The following is a 20699-nucleotide window of genomic DNA, read 5'->3' on the forward strand; positions in this document are numbered from 1 at the left end:
GCCAGCCTGTCTGGTTGGGGAGGCGTCCTCGGCAGAAGTTCTGCTTGGTGGGTCTGTACCTTGGAAGAATCCAGACTACCGATCAATGTTGTAAGTTACGAGCGATCCGCCTATGCTTGGGAACATTGGATTGATCGTCTACAGGGCTGGCCAGTGCGCTTTCTTTCGGACACTGCCATGGCTTATGTCAATCTCCAAGGGGGCACAAGAAGTGTCCTGGTGGCTTTGGAGGCAGTCGGCATTCTCAGATGGGCAGAACATTTTAGTTCTGGCTCTCTCCGCCTTTCACTTTCCCGGAGTGGAACCATGGCAGGCAGATTACCAGTCGGAAGGCGTTAGACCAAGTCTCTTGATCCAGAATAGTTTCATCAGTTGTGTCTCCGGTGGGGCATCCCTGAGGTGGATCTTTTGGTGTAGGCTCAACTGAAAGGTACATAGGTTCGTGGCTCGGTCACGGGATCCTTTGGTGGATGTCAGACGTGCTGGTGGCCCCGTGGGGTCAGTATTGTCTGAATTACGTCTTCCCTCCTGTCAAGCTTCTGCCAAGTTTTTTCTACAGGATCAATGCAGAAGGGATTTCGGTCATTTGAGTGGCCCCGGACTGGCTTCATCGGGCCTGGTACGATGACGTGCTGCGGCTGGTTGCCAACCTTTCCTTGGTGACTTTCCCCCAGGAGAAGATTTGCTGTTCCAAGGGCCGAAATTCCAGCCTGCTTTAGTTGGTTTTGACAACTTGGCAGTTGAAAGCCAGGTGCTGAAGGATAGCATCGTACTTGAAAGATGTACATTGCATGGTGTGAATCCCACGGGGTTCCTCCTAGCTATTTTTTTCGGTGTTTTCGGATCTTGATCTTTTTAACTAGGGGTTGAACAGAAGTTGGCCTTGAGTACTATCAATGGCCAGGTATCCGCCTTGGCGGTCTTCTAATGACCCTTGGCTGCAGCCCTGGTGCGTACCTCTCACGGTGTTCCGCACTTGGTCCCTCCATTGTGGTCTCCTTTGCCGCCTTGACCTCAATTTTGGTACTTTGTTCTCCAGCAGTCTCCCCTTGAGAATCTTCAGGAGTTTTCCCTGCTTACACTGTCCCAGAAGGTGGCCTTTAGCTTTTCACCTCTGTGCACAGGGTGTTTCATCTGGCGGTGTTATCCTGTCCACCTTATCTGGTGATTCAGAGGGATATGGTGGGGCTTCGCATTGTCCCTGTGTCCCAGGCTTAAACATCCGAAGGAAATCGTCTTGCATGCCTTGGATGTGGTCCGGGCAATTGGGGTCCTTTCACACGGGTGATCCGATCCTCCTGTCAGTTTTTCAGGCAGACCTCATTGGATGCTCCCATGCATCCCTATGGGGCTGCGGGTGTCACATACTCTCCGATCCTGTCCGTGAAATCCAATGGCATCAGGGACGCAGGTTTGCAAGGCGGCCACCATGTTTTCAGTGCACTTTTTTTTTTTTTTACAAAGTTTATTAAAGTGGATGTGTTGGTATCTGTGGATGCTTCCTTTTGGGTGCAAGGTTTAGCAGGCTGCTGTTTAGGACCTGATCCCCCTTAGAGGGTGTATTTTTTTTTTTTTTTTCTTTTCTGGTCGTCTCCAGTTGTTTGAGTCCTGTTTGCTAATGTTTAGCCTTGGAATTTTTTTGATGTTTCCCACACCTCCATGTTTAACATGGCTTTGGGATTTCCCCATGATTTAAGAATACCAGAAGCTGTGGCTGTCAATGAAGGAAAGAAAATGGGGATTTTTGACTTAACATAAAATCCATTTCTCTGATGTTCATTGATTGACACAGCACCTACCCCTTTGTGGAGTTTTCTCCTGACACTGCTTGTAACAAACCTGATTGACTATAGCAGAGAGGGAGTATACCCCACTGGCACTGCCCATGGGTGTATCCCGAACTTTTTTCTGCCTAGTGTCCTACTCCTGTAGGGGGCAGTATAACCCAATGGTTAAGAATACCAGAAGCTGTGCCAATCAATGAACATCCGAGAAGGATTTTACGGTAAGACAAAAAATCCAAATATTTTACTTACTGTGACACACTACATGCTATATTTGCTTTTTACACTAATCGCTGTTAAAGTAATTTTCTTGAATGGCATGCGATCCATTCATTATATACTATTGTGAAGCTGTAATTGGCCACAGCTATCACATTGCACAGATGCACTATGATTGGCTCTGTCTGTCGATCACACTGTACACAGTGAATGGATATAAAAATCATTTGTGTACAACTGTCATGTGATCACATGGTACCAGAATCGGGCCCATATAATCTGTCCGCCGGGCACTGTAGGTGACAGATCAGTACCACTGATGCCACAGTACCACTCCGGGAGGATGTCATGACGTTCACCCAGGATGGGAGAGCCCCGGCTCGGCCGTCGTCTGATAATAGGCTGGGCGGAAAGCAGTTTTTGTGCTGCAGGGCAGCAATTCCTCTATGATCAGCTAGGTGAGAGTGGCATTGTGCCTGATATGTGTACTGAAGGGCTTCAGTACCCAGAAGAGGTCTTTCAGGGATCTGCAGCACGGTTAAGGGGTTACAGGACCTCTTTGTGGTCAGGGAATGGACCTCTTTGTCATCGGGGAATGCAGCTATGTGCAACAGGGCTCTGCCAGGTTCCTAACTATCAAAGATGGCAGCTTTAAAGGGACTGGTATTTTCCGTATTAACAAACTGGTGTGGCTAGCTTGAGTACACAAACCTCATCAAAAATATTCAAATGGAGGCACACAAATGATCAGTGGCAGCAGCTTAGGCATTCACTTCTAGCCAATTGCTGAGACCAGTACAGTCAGTGTGTGTGTGTGTGTGTGTGTGTGTGTGTGTGTGTGTGTGTGTGTGTGTACTAATTGAAAGACTATGTACGTAGATCTCACTCTCTGCAATGTATGAACATTGGTTTCAGTTTCAAACAGTTATATTGCGTGTATATAGAAAGAAACCAGTTTCTTCCAGTGACCGTTTAGCGTGCAGCTATATCTGTCGGAGAGCAATGTCTCCCTTTTCACTGGACATGGAAGCTACACTGGGAGCTATTGGCTGCTGCTGTCAGTCAAATTTTAGTGAGCAGGGATTGAGGCCAAGCTTCACTTTGTCAATAGATACACACTATCCGACTCTAGATGGAGCCCGCATGTGTGCCACCAATGAAAGCGGCTTCCTGCAGTCGCACAGAGGTGGGGTACCCAAGAAAAATGTAACTGTACAATCGCTTTAACTTGCCTATCGCCCACAGTACATTTATTGCAGGCGGCATGTACAGGCAAAGCAACGTAATGGTACGTCATTTTGCATGTACAGATTCAAGGGGGCATATTCCCCCTTACCCCAGTGCTATATGATCACAATGTCAACAAAGCTGTCAATGTTTCAGAATGGCTTTGCTTCCTTTACTAGTGAGCTCTGATTAGCCCACAGCTCACATGGTACCTGGGCCAATCATAGCATCCTATACCACGTCATTAACAGTAGCCAATCGCAGATCACTAGTATTCACAGCTGTCATGAACTTAACCCATTAATGACAGTTCAAAGCATTGTTGGTACAATGATCTTGTACCAGTGATCTCAGTGCAGTAAAAAAATGAAGAAAAATCCCTGCTCAACCCCCCCAGAGTAGTACAATGTTACTATAGTAACATTGAACTACTCGGACAGCTTTTTTAAAAAAAAAAAAAGTAATATTTTTTTTTTTTTTTTTTTCTATCGTCCATTGACAGACGCAGCTCCATATCTTAGACCATTGGGTTATGCTCCTCCCCATCAGGAATAGGACACTAGTCAGGAAAGCTTTACCACCCCTATGGGGCTGTCCCTGGAGGCATAACCCCACACACACCGCTACAACCTCTCGTTTTTCTGCGTAGTTTAGGAGTAGGACCTAGTTCCCTGCTGGGAATTCGGTCTTCGCTACGTAACGGAAATTTTTGTGTTATGTAATTTTTTTTATTTACTTGTTGGAGTGCCTTCCGTTGTTATGGACGGTGGTGACCATGGATGCCGGCCTGTTGGGCTGGGGCGGGGTGCTGGGAAAGCTCTGTGCCCAGGGAACCTGGACAGTAGACGAGTCAAAACTACAGATCAATGTTTTGGAGCTCAGAGCAATAAAGCTTTGTCTGAGCTTATGGACGACTCATCTGTGAGGTTCAATCAACAATCTGACAACTCCACTGTGACTTGCATCAATCATCAGGGGGGCACCAAGAGTATCTTGGTGGCCAGGGAGGTGGTCGAGATTCTGGCTTGGGCGGAAAAGTTTCTTCCAGCCCCCTCTGCTGTACACATCCCAGGTGTGGAGTACTGGCAAGCGAATTACCTGAGTCAGTTGTTGGACCAAGGGGAATGGTCCCTACACCCGGAGGTGTTTGATCTCCTGTGTGTCTGGTGGGGGACGCCCGAGGTCTATCTGTTTGCTTCTCGTCTCAACAGGAAGATTCAGAGGTTCGCAGACAGGTCTCGGGGTTCCTCTGGCTGATGCCACAGAGTCACTGGTGGCTCCTTGGGGCCAGTTCTGGATGATTTGCGCCTTTCCTCTGCTGAAACCCCTTCCGAGACTTCTACGCAGGATAGAGGTGGAAGGGATTCCGGTCATTCTGGTGGCCCCAGACTAGCCTCGCCAGTCTTGGTACGTAAACCTGGTAAGGTTGGTCGCCGATGCTCCTTGAAAACTTCCTCTCAGGGAGGATCTGCTGTGTTAGGGGCCAATCTTCCATCCTGCTTTAGTCGCTGGCTTTAATGTCTTGGCTGTTGAAAGCTAGGTATTGAGAGAGAGAGATCTTTTAAACTCTGATTTCTACATTTTTGAAGGCTGGGAAGTCTACTACCAGGAAGATCTATCATCATATGTGGAAATCGTACATTTCATGGTGTGAATCACTGAGGGTGAACCCTCGCTTGTTTTTCAGTAGCTAGGATTTTGGCCTTTCTGCAAAAAGAGCTTGAACAGCGGTTGGCTTTGGGCACTATCAAAGGCCAAGTGTCTGCTTTGGCTATATATTTCCAATGCCTGCTAGCTACGCATGCCTTGATTCCCACTTTCATTCTGGGAGATGCACCATAGGGCATCTCCCTGAATCTCATAGGGCTCCCTGGGACTATCCCCGATACCGCCGTGGGATCTGAATTTGGTATTATCTGTTCTTCAAAAGCCTCTGTTTGAGAACATGAGGGAGATCTGTGCTTTCATTGTCTCAGAAGATTGCTTTTTTTGGTGGCTATCGCTTCTGCCCGCAGAGTGTCTGAATTGGCGGCGTTGTCCTGCCGCTCACCTTATTTGGTGGTACTCTGACCTAATCAGCCTTTTCTTCCTAAGGTGGTTTCTGATTTTCATTTTAATGGAGACATTGTGCTGCCTTTTTGTCCTAAGCCCAAGCATCCCAAGGAAATTAACTTGCATTCTTTGGATGTGGTTCGGGCTATCAGGGTTTACCTGACGGCTACTCAGTCTTCCAGAAAATCAGATGCTCTTTTTGTCCTTACCGAGGGACCTCGTAAAGGATTTGCTACGTCTGCTGCAACCATATCCCGATGGATCGAGCAGACGGTTGTTCAGGCTTATTCTTTAAAGGATCAGGTTCCTCTTTTCCTTATGAAGGCGCATTCTACTAGGGCACTGAGTGCCTCTTGGGCTTTTCGCCATCAGGTGTCAGTGATGCAAGTTTGCAAGGCGGCAACTTGGTCATCAGTGCACACATTCACAATATTCTACAAAGTAGATGTGTTGGCAACCTCGGATGCCTCTTTTGGAGTATCTTTTTTCTAGGTGAGCTCCAAGTTACCTGGTTGGCTAATTTTAGCCTTTGGGGAATTACGTTCTTCTTTCCTTTGTCTTTCCCACCCCTTCATGCATATACTGCTTTGGGACATCCCAATGCTCTAAGAAGATATGGTGCTGCGTCCATCAATGGACGATGGATAAAACTGGATTTTTGTACTTGGTGTAAAATCCTTTTCTCTGAAGTCCATTGAAAAACGCAGCACCCGTCCCTCTATTTGAGGGAAATGGGGTTTTTGTCTTCTGAACACTGCTTGCAACGAAACAGGAGGCTGTAGCAGAGTGTGTGGGGTTATGCCTGCAGGGACAGCATGATAGCCGCTAAGAAGTTAAGGAGCTGCGTCTGTCAATGGACTTCAGGATTTTACGATAAGTGCAAAAATCCAATTTTTTACAAGCGGTCACCAGTTAGTGCCCCTGATTACCACCACACCAGTCATGTCATATGATGCTGTACTGTGCTGAAGACGGTATGTGAAAAAAAAAAAAATAATAATAATTTATTTTCCAATAAATATTGCATAATTGCCAATTTAAAGTAGTGCAGTGCTGGGTAGCAGCAAATGCCCTGGTCATGAAGGGGGTAAAATCTTCTGGAGCTTAAGTGGTTAAGCATTCACTTGGAGGTATGTGCTGACAGTCCCTGAGCCTCCAGTGCTAGCAAAGGATAGTAGAAGGGATCATTATCCTTTGACAAGTTTCCCAGTACCTGGAGAACTACAGAGGAGAAGTTCAGTCTTCCCCATAGGATACGACAGCTTATGTTTGGATAGATCTCTAGCGCTGTTGACCCTTGTGCAGTGGCGGCTGGTGCTCAAAATTTTTTGGGGGGGGGGGGGGGCGCAAAAAGAAAAATATAATAGGTATTGCTTTGCGGCAAAAAACGCGGTAAAAAAATTGCATGACCTTTGAGGTCATGGTACAGGTGATGGCATAGGCATGGCATAGACATGGCACAGGTGATGGCACAGTTGATGGCATAGGGGTGGCACAGTTGATGGCATAGGGATGGCACAGGCATGGCATAGGGATGGCACAGGTGATGGTACAGGCCGGCTTCAATCACTTACCTTCTGACGGCGGCGGGATTCTGGGAACCGAGACGAGCAGCGCCGTGGACGTCCTCCTCTTCAGTCTTCAGTTCCGGTCCGGGCGGCGGGACGGAGATGGGCGGTGACGGTGCGTGACTGACGCACGCACCGGCACCGCCCCCATTGCAAGTCAGCGATGTCCTGGATGATGATTGGTCCAGGCTGGAGACTGGACCAATCACAGCCAGGATATCACGAAGGTGGGGGTGGCTCAGCGCTATTTGCTGCGCCCAGGTTACGCCCCCAGAAGGCAGCCAATCGGCGCCTCTTCTGGGTCGTAAACCCCACCCCCCCCCATATCCACCAGGCCGAGCGCACATGCCTGCGAACCCAATTTTTATTTTTTTTTCTTCAAAACTTTATTTTTTGTCGTCTTTTTTTTTTTTTTTTTGGCGCTCCAGCGCCCCCTATGCACGGGCCGCCACTGCCCTTGTGTTCTATATTTCTGGTAAACAGGCTATAAGTGGTGGTGGAATCTTCACTGGTCTACATTTTCAGTCCATTGGTCAATTATATGGTCGTAAACTCACCTAGTTATCGTTTGTTAGACTATCACTGATGTTCACCTTCAATTAAGAGCTCAGATTTCTTGGCTCTATTGTGTTATGTTATATTAATTTACTTTTTAATTTTTTTTGTCGCTAATGCCTTGATTTTTATAGATAGTGAGAGGATAAAATAGTTGAGATAATATCTATTAGCCAACTTTAGTGTGATTTTTTTTTTTTTTTTTTTTGTTCTTTAAGTGTATATCTCACTTATAAGTTGCAGCTTCATATTGCTCTTTAACTAAGTTTATTTTGTGGAATTATTCACTTGGAGGTGCCTGGACTATGAAAGGAGGTGAGGCCATTGGTTCACCTGAAATAAGCTCTTTCACACAGATATTTAAAATGGAGGGTTGGGCTTTTACCGCCTATCAACACTATTCAAAATGGTTAAAATGGATAAAGAATGGGGATGATCACACTGAAGCGTTGGTGTTGCCTTGAGGCAAAATGAATGCTGCCTGCAGAGTTTGGCAGGCAAGGTTTCTCAACCACCTCCATTAACTAATATTTAAACGCCCTGTAAATGCACCTATGGCATTTTTAGTGCGTTTAAGGTAGGAGTCGACCAATTATCAGAGCGGCCGATTATTAGGGACCGATATTCAAATAATTGGTATCGGTCAGAAACTTAACAATATTTCTGATATCAATATTGGTCAGACCTCCTCCCCCCCTGTCCCCGTGCAGCACTCACAGCAGTGTCTGTGTCAGCGGTGCGGCAGGCAGCGGAGAAATTACATCATCTCTCACTGCCCATCTCACATTATCGCTCTAATGCCCCTACAGCAGGGCAATGAAGGCTGCCCTTGACAGCTGCAGCCACGGGCTTGCAGAGAGATAGTTGCATCATCTCTCACCGCCTGCCCGCATGTGGAAGTTATCCTGATCGGATGCCGCTGGGGAGAGGCTGCAAGAAAGTGTAAGCAGTGACATGCTGCATCTGGGTGGCAGGTGACAGTGACATGCTGCATCTGGGTGACAGGTGACAGTGACAAGTGACCTGCGGCATCTGGGTGGCAGCTGACGGTGACCTGCGGCATCTGGGTGGCAGCTGACGGTGACCTGCGGCATCTGGGTGGCAGCTGACGGTGACCTGCGGCATCTGGGTGGCAGCTGACGGTGACCTGCGGCATCTGGGTGGCAGCTGACGGTGACCTGCGGCATCTGGGTGGCAGCTGATGGTGACCTGCGGCATCTGGGTGGCAGCTGACGGTGACCTGCGGCATCTGGGTGGCAGCTGACGGTGACCTGCGGCATCTGGGTGGCAGCTGACGGTGACCTGCGGCATCTGGGTGGCAGCTGACGGTGACCTGCGGCATCTGGGTGGCAGCTGATGGTGACCTGCGGCATCTGGGTGGCAGCTGATGGTGATGTACAGAATATCTGCTAGCTGTCTGAAAGGCGGCTAAAAAAATCGGTTCCGGTCTAAATAAAAGATCGACCCCAAATTTAGGTTAAAGTGGAGTTCCACCCTGTTTTTCATAAGTTTTAGTTCGGGCTGTCCATTCTCAACAACAATTGGGCATTTTGTTTTTTTTTGGTGTTTTTTACCTTATTTTTAGGGCAGTCTAATGTTCACTTCCTCCTTCCTCCCCCCCCCCCCCCCCTCCTCGGCCGTGGCCACCGTCGTCACTTCCTGTTCTGCATTGCCTCATGGGAGCTGTTTGTAATCCCTCCCAGAAGGCAATGGGCAGTGACGTGGCCGGCCGGCCTCTCCTCATATCGCGTTTTTTCCAAACTGGAAATGACGCATGAGTCAAGCGCCTCCGGCACCATCTTTAAGAAGGCAAACACTGATATTTTTGCCAGTGTTACCCTCAGATCGTTGCAGACCGATCGCCGCTTTTCAGTTGTCCATAACACAAGGGCATGATTCTATAGTCCTTAGAGCTAACTAAGAACAATATAACTGAATAGGCAGCAAAAGCACAGAGCAAAGAAAGTTTATCAGCTCACTAGAATCCTGGCAAGATCAACAGGTATTTTTTTAACTTCTCAAACATATACAAACAAAATTCTTTCAGCTGTATATATTTAAGATCAAAAAGGTGCACATGAGAGAAGTAAATTCTCAGAGTTGAAATATATTTTAATAAAGGCACTGTGATTTCAGGGAGGCGGGGAAGGGATATAGAGGGTGGCAACTTCCTCCTCAGCCGACGTCTCTATAGCAACCTGTACTATGCCTAAAGCATAGTACTGCCCATGTGTGGGATTTCCTGCTGCATTCTGGGTAGCCAGAATGAACCGCAAGCAGGAAGGTCACTAAGTCTTACACTGCGGCTTCAGGTGCCCTTAGTAAAGATGACAACGCACAGGCTGCAATTTTTAAAAGTAAGATTTTCACTAAACAAATACACTGTTCAACTCCTAAATATGCAAATAGCAATTTTGTCAAGCGAGATGTATTAATATTAATGGGCTATTTTTGTTAAAAAAAATTATTCTGAGGGTGGAACTCCGCTTTAAGGTGCCGTTTCAACGCGTCAAAAGTGATTCCCATTTTAGCCTTGTACAAATTAAAAAAACAAAAACATCACACAGGTCATTAGCGGAGTGTTGCCTCATGTAACATGCATGCCTGTGCAATGAAACCAAAATGTTCAATGTGCATCCATGCACGTAATGCTGCTGTAGAATTCAATGCCTGTGTAAAAGAGCTCTTGAAAATGAAAATATTTTCAAATGTGAAGTTATTTTAGTGCCGGTTCACATATGTGCGGCTGCGGTGATCGCATATAATATCGGAGCGCACTGCTCCTTCATTATATGCGATCGGGTGTGCGGTGCGATTTCAGCCATACACACTGTATGGCTAAATTCGCACCGCACCCGCAGTAAAGTCGCACATGACCCTTTTTTTTAGCCGCATCAGGATCGGATCGCACAGTGGTTCACACTTGTGCGATTCGATCCTGTGCGAACTGCAAGATCGCACTGCGATATGCGATCAAACTGGGGGTGTCGTTAAGATTACATTGACACCCCCAGCGTATCGCATATGGCAGTGTGAACTGCCAAGGGTGCGTTTGCGATGCAGGAACAGGCTGCGAATTCGCAGCATTCCCGCATCGCATAAGTGTGAACCGAGCCTTAGAATGAATATACTGTAATAAAAATGATTTTCTTTCCTGTAGAAAATACAAGCCCGGATTTCAGGCCACTTGACTTCTGCTAAAGGGGAGAACTGTAATCCTTCCTGTTGGTAAAGATCACGTGACCAGATACCTAGGATTTAGATCTTGTAATTAACCCTGGCAGTAACTTAAGCAACATTCTCCCATCGATCATTCCCTATTGATCCACTTTGTATCTGTTTTTTCAGGCAGACCTAAACAAAACCCTAATGTCAGTTTGTTTTTTCTTTTCAGAGAAATAGTTGAACACATGGTCCTACATTTCAAGGCTCAGATCTTTGGAGATCGTAAACCAGTATTCGATGGTAGGAAGAATCTGTACACTGCAATGCCTCTTCCAATCGCCAGAGACAAAGTAAGCACCTAAACCTTAAAGCAGTTGTGTGTTTGTCAATTCGAAGTTTGTCTGCCTTTGCTGTGGGTGCAAGGTACCTTTCACACAGAGCAGAATCTATCCAAGCAGATCCGCCTGCTCAGCGGCGGATCTCTCTGCTGATCCCCGCTGAGCAGACAGATGACAGGCCTGCTGTGCAGAGCGGAATCTGACACAGCCCGCTGTTCTCAATGAGGCAGTCCGATGGAAACGGGACTGCATGTCTGTTTCTATCCAATTTGTCATCTAATCAGCCTGGTGGATGGGGGACGTATTCCCATCAATCTGTTTTCAGCGCACTGGATCAGATACCGGCGGGTGACGGGACATCTGCCGGCCCATAAAGAACAATAGGTGATCCGATCGGTCGTCCTGAATAAATGGACAGGAGGACTCTTTCAGTCCGCTAGTGTGAGAGGGACCTTATACAGGGCACACCTAGTTTGCCTATGGCTTTGTATTTTTATTCAGAGTGGCTGCTTTAAAAAAAAAATAAAAATAAAAAGCAGAAAATAGAAATGTAAAAAAAAAATGTTAAAAATACTAAGAATAAAACTAAAGGCTCAGTTCACATATTGGCGTCTCGAATCGTGTTCAGAATCGCCGTGAGTCTGCCTGCGATCCTGAATCATTGGAAATCATGGGGCGCCCATGCGATTCCTGTGACTTGCAATGGCACCCCAAATGCTGTGCGATTTTGCTGTAATCATCGCCCGGCGAATCGCGGTAAAATCACGCAAACAGAATTGCAGGATGCCTGTCGCCCAAAAAAAGTAAAAACTTCTTTTGGGCAACACTTTTCTGTTTAAGGTTGATTCTGCCCGCGATACGAAAGGCCAATATGTGAACGGAGCCTAAGGGTTCCTTTGCACCTTCCTGTTGCCTTTACAGCAGGAATTAACCATTGGTTTAGGCCAGTGTTTTCTAACTCCGGTCCTCAGGGCACACTAACAGGCCAGGTTTGCAAGAAAACTGAAATGCATCACAGGTGATATCATTTGCTGCTCCGTGATTGCAGTATTCTAGTCTGCATCTCCCCAAGGTAATACTTAAAATCTGGCCTGTTAGTGTGCCCTGAGGACCGGAGTTGAGAAACACTGGTTTAGGCAGCTTGGAACTGCATGCAGGTAGTCTGTCACTCTAAGACAGTTGTCGTATCGACTGCCCATCCTAATTTGACAGGGGGCAAGGGCCCCTGCGCTGCATGCCTGTTAAATTAGGAGCTGCTGCTGTGTTTGTACAGCTGAGGCATCCTCATAGAGTAACATAGACTGCCTGTGCGCAGCTCTAGATGGCTGCAGCAGCATAAACAAAAGGCTTATTCATGATGTATGGACTACAGCACTGTGTGAATGAGCCCCAAGTTTTCATCAACACTCAGAGCATATTTCTGCTGACCACCAATGATTTCGTACTGTAAAATCATACATGTTTTCTAAATGTTTAAAGCAGGGGTCTTCGAACAAACTATGGCCCTCCAGTTGTTCAGGATCTACAATTTCCATCCTGTGAATGTCCTGGGACGTGTCGTTCTGCAACAGCTGGAGGACTGTAGTTTGAGGATTCCTGGTTTAAAGTGTCAGCTTGGCTGTACCAGCTTTGGCCCAACTGTGGCATTGAGGTTTTATGGTAACATGGTAGGGCTTTTTATGAACAGCACTTCAAACGTACTTTTGAGGTCTTGGCTTCCATTGGTTGCTGTAGTGAAGGTATAGAATACTGCTGATGTAGAAGGATCCATAAAGGGTTGTTGTGTGTAGTTGAACTCTGTACTGTGCTTGTGTGTCCCAAATGGTGAAGTCCCCATAGTATAGTGTCGTCTGTTAGAATTTTGCAAGAGATGAGTCTTGACTGTCTTTGTCCCAATTTAAAGGAACATCAGTGACCTCCATTTATCCAAGTGGGGTTTTCACATGTTTGCAAGGAATTACAACACAGTCATAAACACAAGCAAAAGTTTTTTTGTAAACTTTTGTAGACTGATGGGAGTGAATAGTTGAGGTGCTTTTGACTTTCCTGCACCATTATTATTTTATTCTTGCACATCACAGCAGGTGGAATTGGAAGTCACATTGCCCGGCGAAGGAAAGGATCGGATCTTCAAAGTTGCCATTAAGTGGATGGCTTGCGTCAGCTTGCAGGCTCTACATGATGCATTATCTGGACGGCTTCCCAGCGTCCCTTTTGAGACTATACAGGCATTAGATGTTGTGATGAGACATTTACCCTCTATGAGGTATGGAAGGCTTCAACTTCTGTTTGTCTAGTCAAACTAGTTGACACTTTTAACTTGAATGAATAATTTCAGTATTTGTAATTTTTGTATACTGAATAATTTAAACTTTTGTTCCTAGGTATACTCCTGTAGGTCGATCTTTTTTTACTGCATCCGAAGGATGTGCTAATCCTCTTGGTGGAGGTAGAGAAGTTTGGTTTGGCTTCCACCAATCTGTCAGACCTTCACTCTGGAAAATGATGCTCAACATAGATGGTAAGCACGGATTCAAACGTTTGGTCTGACTTGAATGACTCAAAGATCTTCTTCTTCTTTTTTTTTTTTTTTTTTTTTAACAGAAACATTTTATTTATAAAAGTGTCAAACAAAAAGGTAAACATTTGCCAACAAGGTACAGATACAAAAAGTGAAAAAGGAAATGAATACAGCAGTCAAAGAGAACATGTGCACATTGGTTACAAGCATATTAGTAAGACAGAAGAGAACAATCCATCATCAAAGGAGCATAGAAATATCAAACAGGGCCACAACAAGCTGTCGCCCCCCCCCCCCCCCCCTGAGACCCTAGGTCTCCAAGGGGGGGGGGGAGAGTAGTGGGGGGAGCCCCAGAGGGTGGAGTCTGGGGGGGCCAAGAGACAACACTGACCCCCAGCACCCCCCAGCCAGCATCCATACAATTTCAATCTCACCAGCAGGAACTAAAACTGACGGCGGGTGACTAAAGCTGCAGAGATCCAGTGGCAATCCAACCATCCCAGATTTTTCCAAACTTTTGAGGGCATTGACGTCCCATATATGTCAAAGATCTATGTTTAAGGGGAACTACACTGCATCCGAGCACCACAAAACAAAAAATGCTGATTTAATTTTTAATATTCAAAGCAAACTCCTCCATCCATTCATCTGTGTCTCCATGCTTTGATTTCTTGGGAAATCATTTTGAAAAAATACCCGCATGGTATTTCTAGCTGTGGTTCTCTTAAATAAGGGCGGATGATTCATGGAACATTTACTCTTAACTTAAGCCCCGTACACACGTACCGAACGATCGGCCGTCTTTTGTCCGGTGCTGTCCTGTCTGTTGAAAAGTGCTAAAGACTGCACGCGAATTTTGTCGGCCAACAACAGCCGACTGCAGAAGTGATGTCATGTGATGGTTAACTTTCCGTGTGTTTTTTCTTCTCTGGGCATGCCCAGTCTTGCTCTTCTGCTGTTAGTCAGCCGAATTCTATACTGACTGGCGAACAATCGGCCGTTCTGGTGACGGCCAACAAATTTTATAGCCTGCACACCCGATTCTGTTCGGCTGAAAAGTCGCAGTCGGTTGTCGGAAGCATCATACTAACAAGTCGACAATCGGCCGATTGTTCGGCGGCCGAATATTTGCGACCGACAATCGCTACGTGTGTACGGGCCTTTAGACATACAGACAAGAGGATGTGCTTAGCTGAGGTGAAAGAAAAAATATTACCCTGAAGACTCCTGGCATGTAGGACATCATTTTCTTGGCCTAGGCCTGGAAACCAGAAAGTAACTGAAGAAATGTTAAAAAAAAAAAAAAAAAAAAAAAGAAAATTTAAACAAGTAAATATAATATACCTTCCGTTCATATTAATTTGAGAGTTCAGTTCCGCTTTAAATTTGTCCTTGTGGAGGCTGTGCTCAAAGGCAAAGGGCAAATGACTAGTCAATGTTGTTGCCTGTAGGGTCCCTGCTGCTGGTCTTATTTTCCTTTTACTGACTTACCATGCCTTGTTCTGCGCTGTGTGAAGAGGGACATCATTGAGGCAGGGTTTCCCCTCACGTCCCCTCCCACTTCTTGTAATGACAGCCGAGCGGCTTCTCAGCCGCACCAGTTGTCATTACAAGACAGCCGACCATCAGCTAATTGACGCCTGTACCGGGGTGATGCCTCTAGCTGCAGACATCACTCCGGTACAAGCACTTTCCCAAAATATCGGCAATATCGGTAACCTCAGGGGCCGATCTCGATATATCGGGGAAAGTGCATATCGGCCCTCGATATTATCAGTGTTGCCTATGTTCGGTTGATCCCTAATTTTGTTACGTGCAAAAGTACCCAGAGGAATTTACAAAGACTGGATCAACCATGATGGTGGAGCTGTGTGCATGGCAACCAGTCAGCTTTCTGTTTTTATTTTCAATGCTTAATTTAATTTTTTTTAAGCTTTTGAGGTTGGAAAAGTTTTTTGTTCTGTGGTGTTTTTGTTATGGGGGGTGGTAGGAACAAGAAGTGGGGAAATCTCTCCAAACTGAAGAGGGGCTACATCAATGGAAATAATTTAATTGTTTCATTTCTTGTTTTCAGTATCTGCTACAGCGTTTTATAAAGCACAACCGGTCATAGAGTTTATGTGTGAAGTTCTGGATTTTAAAAGCATAGAAGAGCAACAAAAACCTCTTACAGATTCCCAAAGGGTTAAGTTTACCAAAGAAATAAAAGGTAAGGACCTCAGCCTTGCATGATTTATTCTGTTCAGCTGACTGCCACATTTTAGGCATTGGTTAAGGTCCCAGTGGATCAGGTTTGTGTGATCTAATGGCTAAAGGCTGTGTGCCTCCTTCACACTTCAAGCATTCATACGGTATTTGTGAAGAGAACTTTAGACCAGAATTCGAGCTACTAAATTCCAAAGAGAACTTATACCTTGATTTCGTAATGGAATACATGATGGGGCATCTGCCAGACTCCTGAAATTTCTGGCTAACATTGATCGATGTATACAATGTTTTTAATGCCTTGCTGAAGGAAAAATAAATATATTTTCCCTGTGTTTTGCCTGACTGAGCCTAAAACGGGTCAATTCCACTTTCATGATAAATATAGCAAAAAAAAAAAGTGTGTGTGTGTCTGTATATGTATATGTGTGTATATGTATGAGATATAGCATGTGCTATTGCCTCACAAGCCTTGTTATATTTTAATGTTCTTTAAAAAACAAAACAAAAATCTTTACTTTTTGATCTGCGGCTGCTTTCCTTTTTTTGTAAAATTCCATGCAATATGGCAACCTGGAGGTGTTTCTGTACTCGGCTGTACAGAACTTCCCCAGAAATGTAATTTTTCTGCTTGTATGATTGGCTCAGAAGTCTGCACTAGGATGCAAGTCAGATTTTAGACATCCTCTGCAATAGGCATATTCTTGATGTAATACTCCCTAAGAGTTAACTACTTCTAGAGGGGTGCAGACGTTGCAACTTTTTGGATTGGAAACCCTGCAATGGCATCAGCTGATTAGATTGAACACGAACACTCCCATTCAGGAACCAGACTTCCAAAGACTGAGAACATCCATCTTCATACCGTTGGGACTATGCTACAAACTATGCTACAAGGTTTTAAATCCCTGCAATATACATGGATCGCCCAGATGAGATTGTTTTTTTTTTTTTTTTTTTTTTATTCAACGCAAGTAGAGTTATTCTTTAATTATCAAACTTGTTGCATCTTAAGCTTTAGTGTGCACTCCCTCATGTCTAACTAAATGTAGCTTCTTTAGTTCATACTCTGGAAATACATGACTTGGACAATTTAAAATTTACTCCCTAAATTTTGTTTAGGCCCCTTTCACACTAGTGCGACTTGTCCCGCGATTTTTGACCGCAAAATCGCATGACAAGTCGTTTTCCATTATTTTCAATGAGCCCCATTCATATCAGTGCGTTTTGAAGTTGCACCGACTTCAAAGTAGTTCCTGCACTACTTTGCCACGATTTGATTGCGTTTTGAGCCATAGCCATTGCTTTCAAAATCGCACCGCAAAATCGCGTTGCATAAGTGTGAAAGGGGCCTTAAAAAGAGCATCTGCTTTTTTAGACCATGCATAGTTTCATCCGTAGTTAGGGAGTAATACACCACCCCTAACACTAACTAAACACATCCTTTAGTTTATTACTGTGGGTGCATATTTTTTTTTTTTCTCCAAGAAGGTTGACAATGTCTTTTTTTTTTTTTTTTTTTTTTTTTTTTTATAAATATATGCATGGAGAAATGAATACAAACATTCCCACTATGAATTGTCAGGGTTATCTGCAACAAGTAAGTTTCAGAAAGCTACAATCTAGATGAGAAATTTACACCAACAATCCATTAACAGAAAAATATGGACAGCACATCCTAAGATGTAGGGGGTACTACAGAGAAGACTATGCCTTGTTTGTGTGACAATCAACTTGTACAATTTTTTTATTTTTTTTAAAGAACTATTTTTTTTTTTTTATTTTTTTTTTTATTGTCTGAACTTTAGCCAGACATTTCTCAAACTCCTCTATGCGCTTGCAAAACTCTCAAACGCCTGAAAATCGCTGTTCTCAGGTGTGAATGCAGATCTATTTATGTTGAAATGTGAAGTGACTCTGTGACGACGGGGTCACTTGATTGGAAACGTGGTATGGTGTGTGAGCTCCAGATCTTAGCGTGAACTAGTCTGCTTTGGTTTTCCAGGCTTAAAAGTAGAAATTACACACTGTGGACAAATGAAGAGAAAATACAGAGTGTGCAATGTAACAAGGCGACCAGCAAGTCATCAAACGTAAGTGTCTTTAATTCTCTTTTTAATTTCTAAGGCCACCTTCACACCTGTCTGTCCCATTGCAGTAACACGTGCAAGTTCAGATACTGTATTTTCTGTATAAGTGCTTTAGAGCCGGTTCACACTGGGGCGATTTGTCAGGCGACCTGGTCGCCTGACAAGTCGCCGTGGGTCGCCTGCCATAGATTAGCACAGGACCCATTCTAATAGGAGCGACACAAGTCGCTCCGACTTAGAAAAAGGGTCCTGAGCTACTTTGGGACGACCTGGAGCGACCTGCATTGACTTCAATGATATGAAGTCCGTGCATGCCGCTCCGAGGTACGGCACTGCACACCGTGACTTCACAGGTCGCCCGGCAAAGTCGGGTCGCGCCTATGTGAACCAGCACTTATTCTCATTTGACATTGGATAATGCAAACCTAAAGCGCTCTATTTTAAAAACTATATTGGACGTTTTTTTTTTTTTTTTGGATCCGTTTTAACATTTTTGTTGGGCATTACAAAAAACAAAACCAAGAAAGAAAAATTGAACAAAGGTACACTAAAGAGTATGTAGCGTTCACACCCGCTGCCAGTTGACCATGAGAAGCATACACATAAATAGCAGTGTATTGTAATTGTACATGCACTTCAAAGAAAAGATTACATATGTCATAAATGACTAGCAATCGTGTATCATTATTTTGCGAGCATTGTGAATTTAGCCTGTTGTGTTGAAATAGATCTCCAGTTTTTAGTGAAGTTTAAGTATTTTATTTGGACCATTACTTTCACAAACAGATGCAGTGACTGTCGACGCTGTCGTTTCAGCCACATACAGTGCTATGATCCTGGAATAGTGTGGGAACTTCACATTCCGCTCCCAGAATAAAATTGAGTTGGGCTGAGCACTGCTCAGCCATTCAGAGAGCTTTGTATTCTATGAATAGTTAACATCCTTCCTCTGGTTGGCTGAGGCGGGTTGATGTCATGGTCTCTGCCTCAGCCAATTAGAGGAAGCTTTGTATTCATAAAATGCAAAGCTCCCTGTGAAAGATTGAGCAGTGCTAGGCCTGACGTGATTTTTATTTTTCTCTGGAGCAGGACAGGAAATTCCTGGTAACGCAGCACTGTATATGGTATGTCGCCGCTACATCTGTTAGTGACGGTAACGCCCCAGTAACACTTCTGCAACTTGTCCTGCAACTTTGGATCCCAAGGTTGCACCTCATGTTTCCCAATGACTACTATTCATATCTGTGAGACTTATGCATCGTACACACGCAACGATTATCGGCCGTCCGATCGTCCGACTTTTGTCAAGAGTGGTGTTTTGTTGGTTGGAATGTGCCTAGACTGCACACGAATTTTCTCAGCCAACAAAAATCTTCTTCAGAAGTGATGTCATGTGCTGGTTTATTTCCGTGTGTTTTTTCTTCTCTGAGCATGGCCAGTCTTGCTCATCAGATTTTTGTCTGCCGAAATCTGTACTGACTGACGGAAAATCGGCCGTTGTGTTGACGGCCAACAAAAATTTTATAGCCTGCACACCAGATTTTTTTCGGCCGAAAAGTCGGAGTCGGTTGTCGGAAGCGTCATACTAACAAGCAGAAAATCGGCCGATCGGACGTTGGCCGAAAATTCCCGGCTAATAATCGATGCGTGTGTACGAGGCATTAGTCACAGCGACTTTGCAGTGCAGTTCCTGCACTACTTTGGTCCTACTTTCATGCGACTTGAGGGCAATAGACTAAAGTGTAAACCCTCAAGTCACGCCTGAATGATATACATGCGACTTGTGTTCAACTTTGTAGAGCACAAGCAATCACATTGGTCAAAGCCAAGTCGCATTAAAATCAAATCAAATTCACTTCAAATCACAAGATTCTGAAGTCTTACATGAACGTATGGACTCTAATAATAATTTGTTTGGACCAACTTGGTCCTAACAAACTATAAACTTCACTAAAAGCTGGAGGTCTACTTTTAAAGCCTATTTCTTTTCATTCCTATAACTTCCCTAGGTATAAAAATGCATGGGCGATGCATCTAAAATGTGCAACAACATGTAAATGCATTGTTGTTTTTGTGTTTTTTTTTTTTTTTCCCCTCCTCCTTCTACTCTGCATGCTGCATTTTCTCACTTCTCCTGTTTGGTCGGAATGGGGCCAATTAAAAATGAATATATTGATGTTTCTATAATTGTTTTTTTTTTTTCTAAATGTACTTTTTATCTATTTTTGAACTAAAATGGATGCTAATGCAGGCAGTGTGAATGAACTACTAGGGTTTCATCTATTAAGTCTGACTTAGTTTTAAAAATTAGGCTTTGTATAGATATACTCATGGCTGCTTTTATCTTGTACAGGTGCATCGCATAAAATTGGAATATCAGAAAGTTAATTTATCATTTATTCAAAAAGTGGAAAGAAAACAAGTTTGTGTGTGTGTGTATGTGTGTATGTGTATATATATATATATATATATATATATATATATATATATATAAATTATTTTTTTTTTTTTTTTTTATAGATGCGTTGCACACAGAGTGATAGATTTCATCCATTTCTTTCTTTTTTAATTTTGATGATTTTGGCTTACAGCTAGTGAAACCCCAAAACTCAGTATCTCTGAAAATTTGAATATTACATAAGACCAATAAAGATTTTTGGAGAGAGAAATGTTGACTTATAAGTAGGTTTACTATAGTACGCGCTCAATAATTGGTCGGGGCTCCTTTTGCATTAATTACTGTATCCATGCAGCGTGGCATGGAGGCAATCAGCTTATGGCACTGCTGAGGTGTTATGGAAGCCCAGGTTGCTTTGATATTGGCCTTCAGCTTGTCTGCATTGCTGGGTCTGGTGTCTCATCTTCCACTTGACAATACCCCACAGATTCTCTATGGGGTTTAGGTCAGGCGAGTTTACTGGCCAATCAAGCACAGTGATTCCATGATCATGTGACCAGGTATTGGTTGTTTTGGC

General features: G+C 44.3%; 1 protein-coding gene across 1 annotated transcript in view; it reads left to right on the forward strand.

The window, feature by feature from the left end:
- Positions 1-20699, forward strand: part of AGO2 (argonaute RISC catalytic component 2) — a 128958-nt gene that overhangs the window by 58592 nt on the left and 49667 nt on the right. The window contains exons 4-8 of the mRNA XM_082257415.1: positions 10800-10920; positions 12990-13174; positions 13293-13429; positions 15504-15638; positions 17640-17727. Of these exons, the coding sequence (XP_082113541.1) occupies positions 10800-10920; positions 12990-13174; positions 13293-13429; positions 15504-15638; positions 17640-17727 (666 nt within the window). The remainder of the gene's footprint in view (positions 1-10799; positions 10921-12989; positions 13175-13292; positions 13430-15503; positions 15639-17639; positions 17728-20699) is intronic.

Source organism: Pelophylax lessonae (assembly GCF_965119305.1).
Source record: "Pelophylax lessonae genome assembly, chromosome: 5".
NCBI lineage: Eukaryota > Metazoa > Chordata > Amphibia > Anura > Ranidae > Pelophylax > Pelophylax lessonae.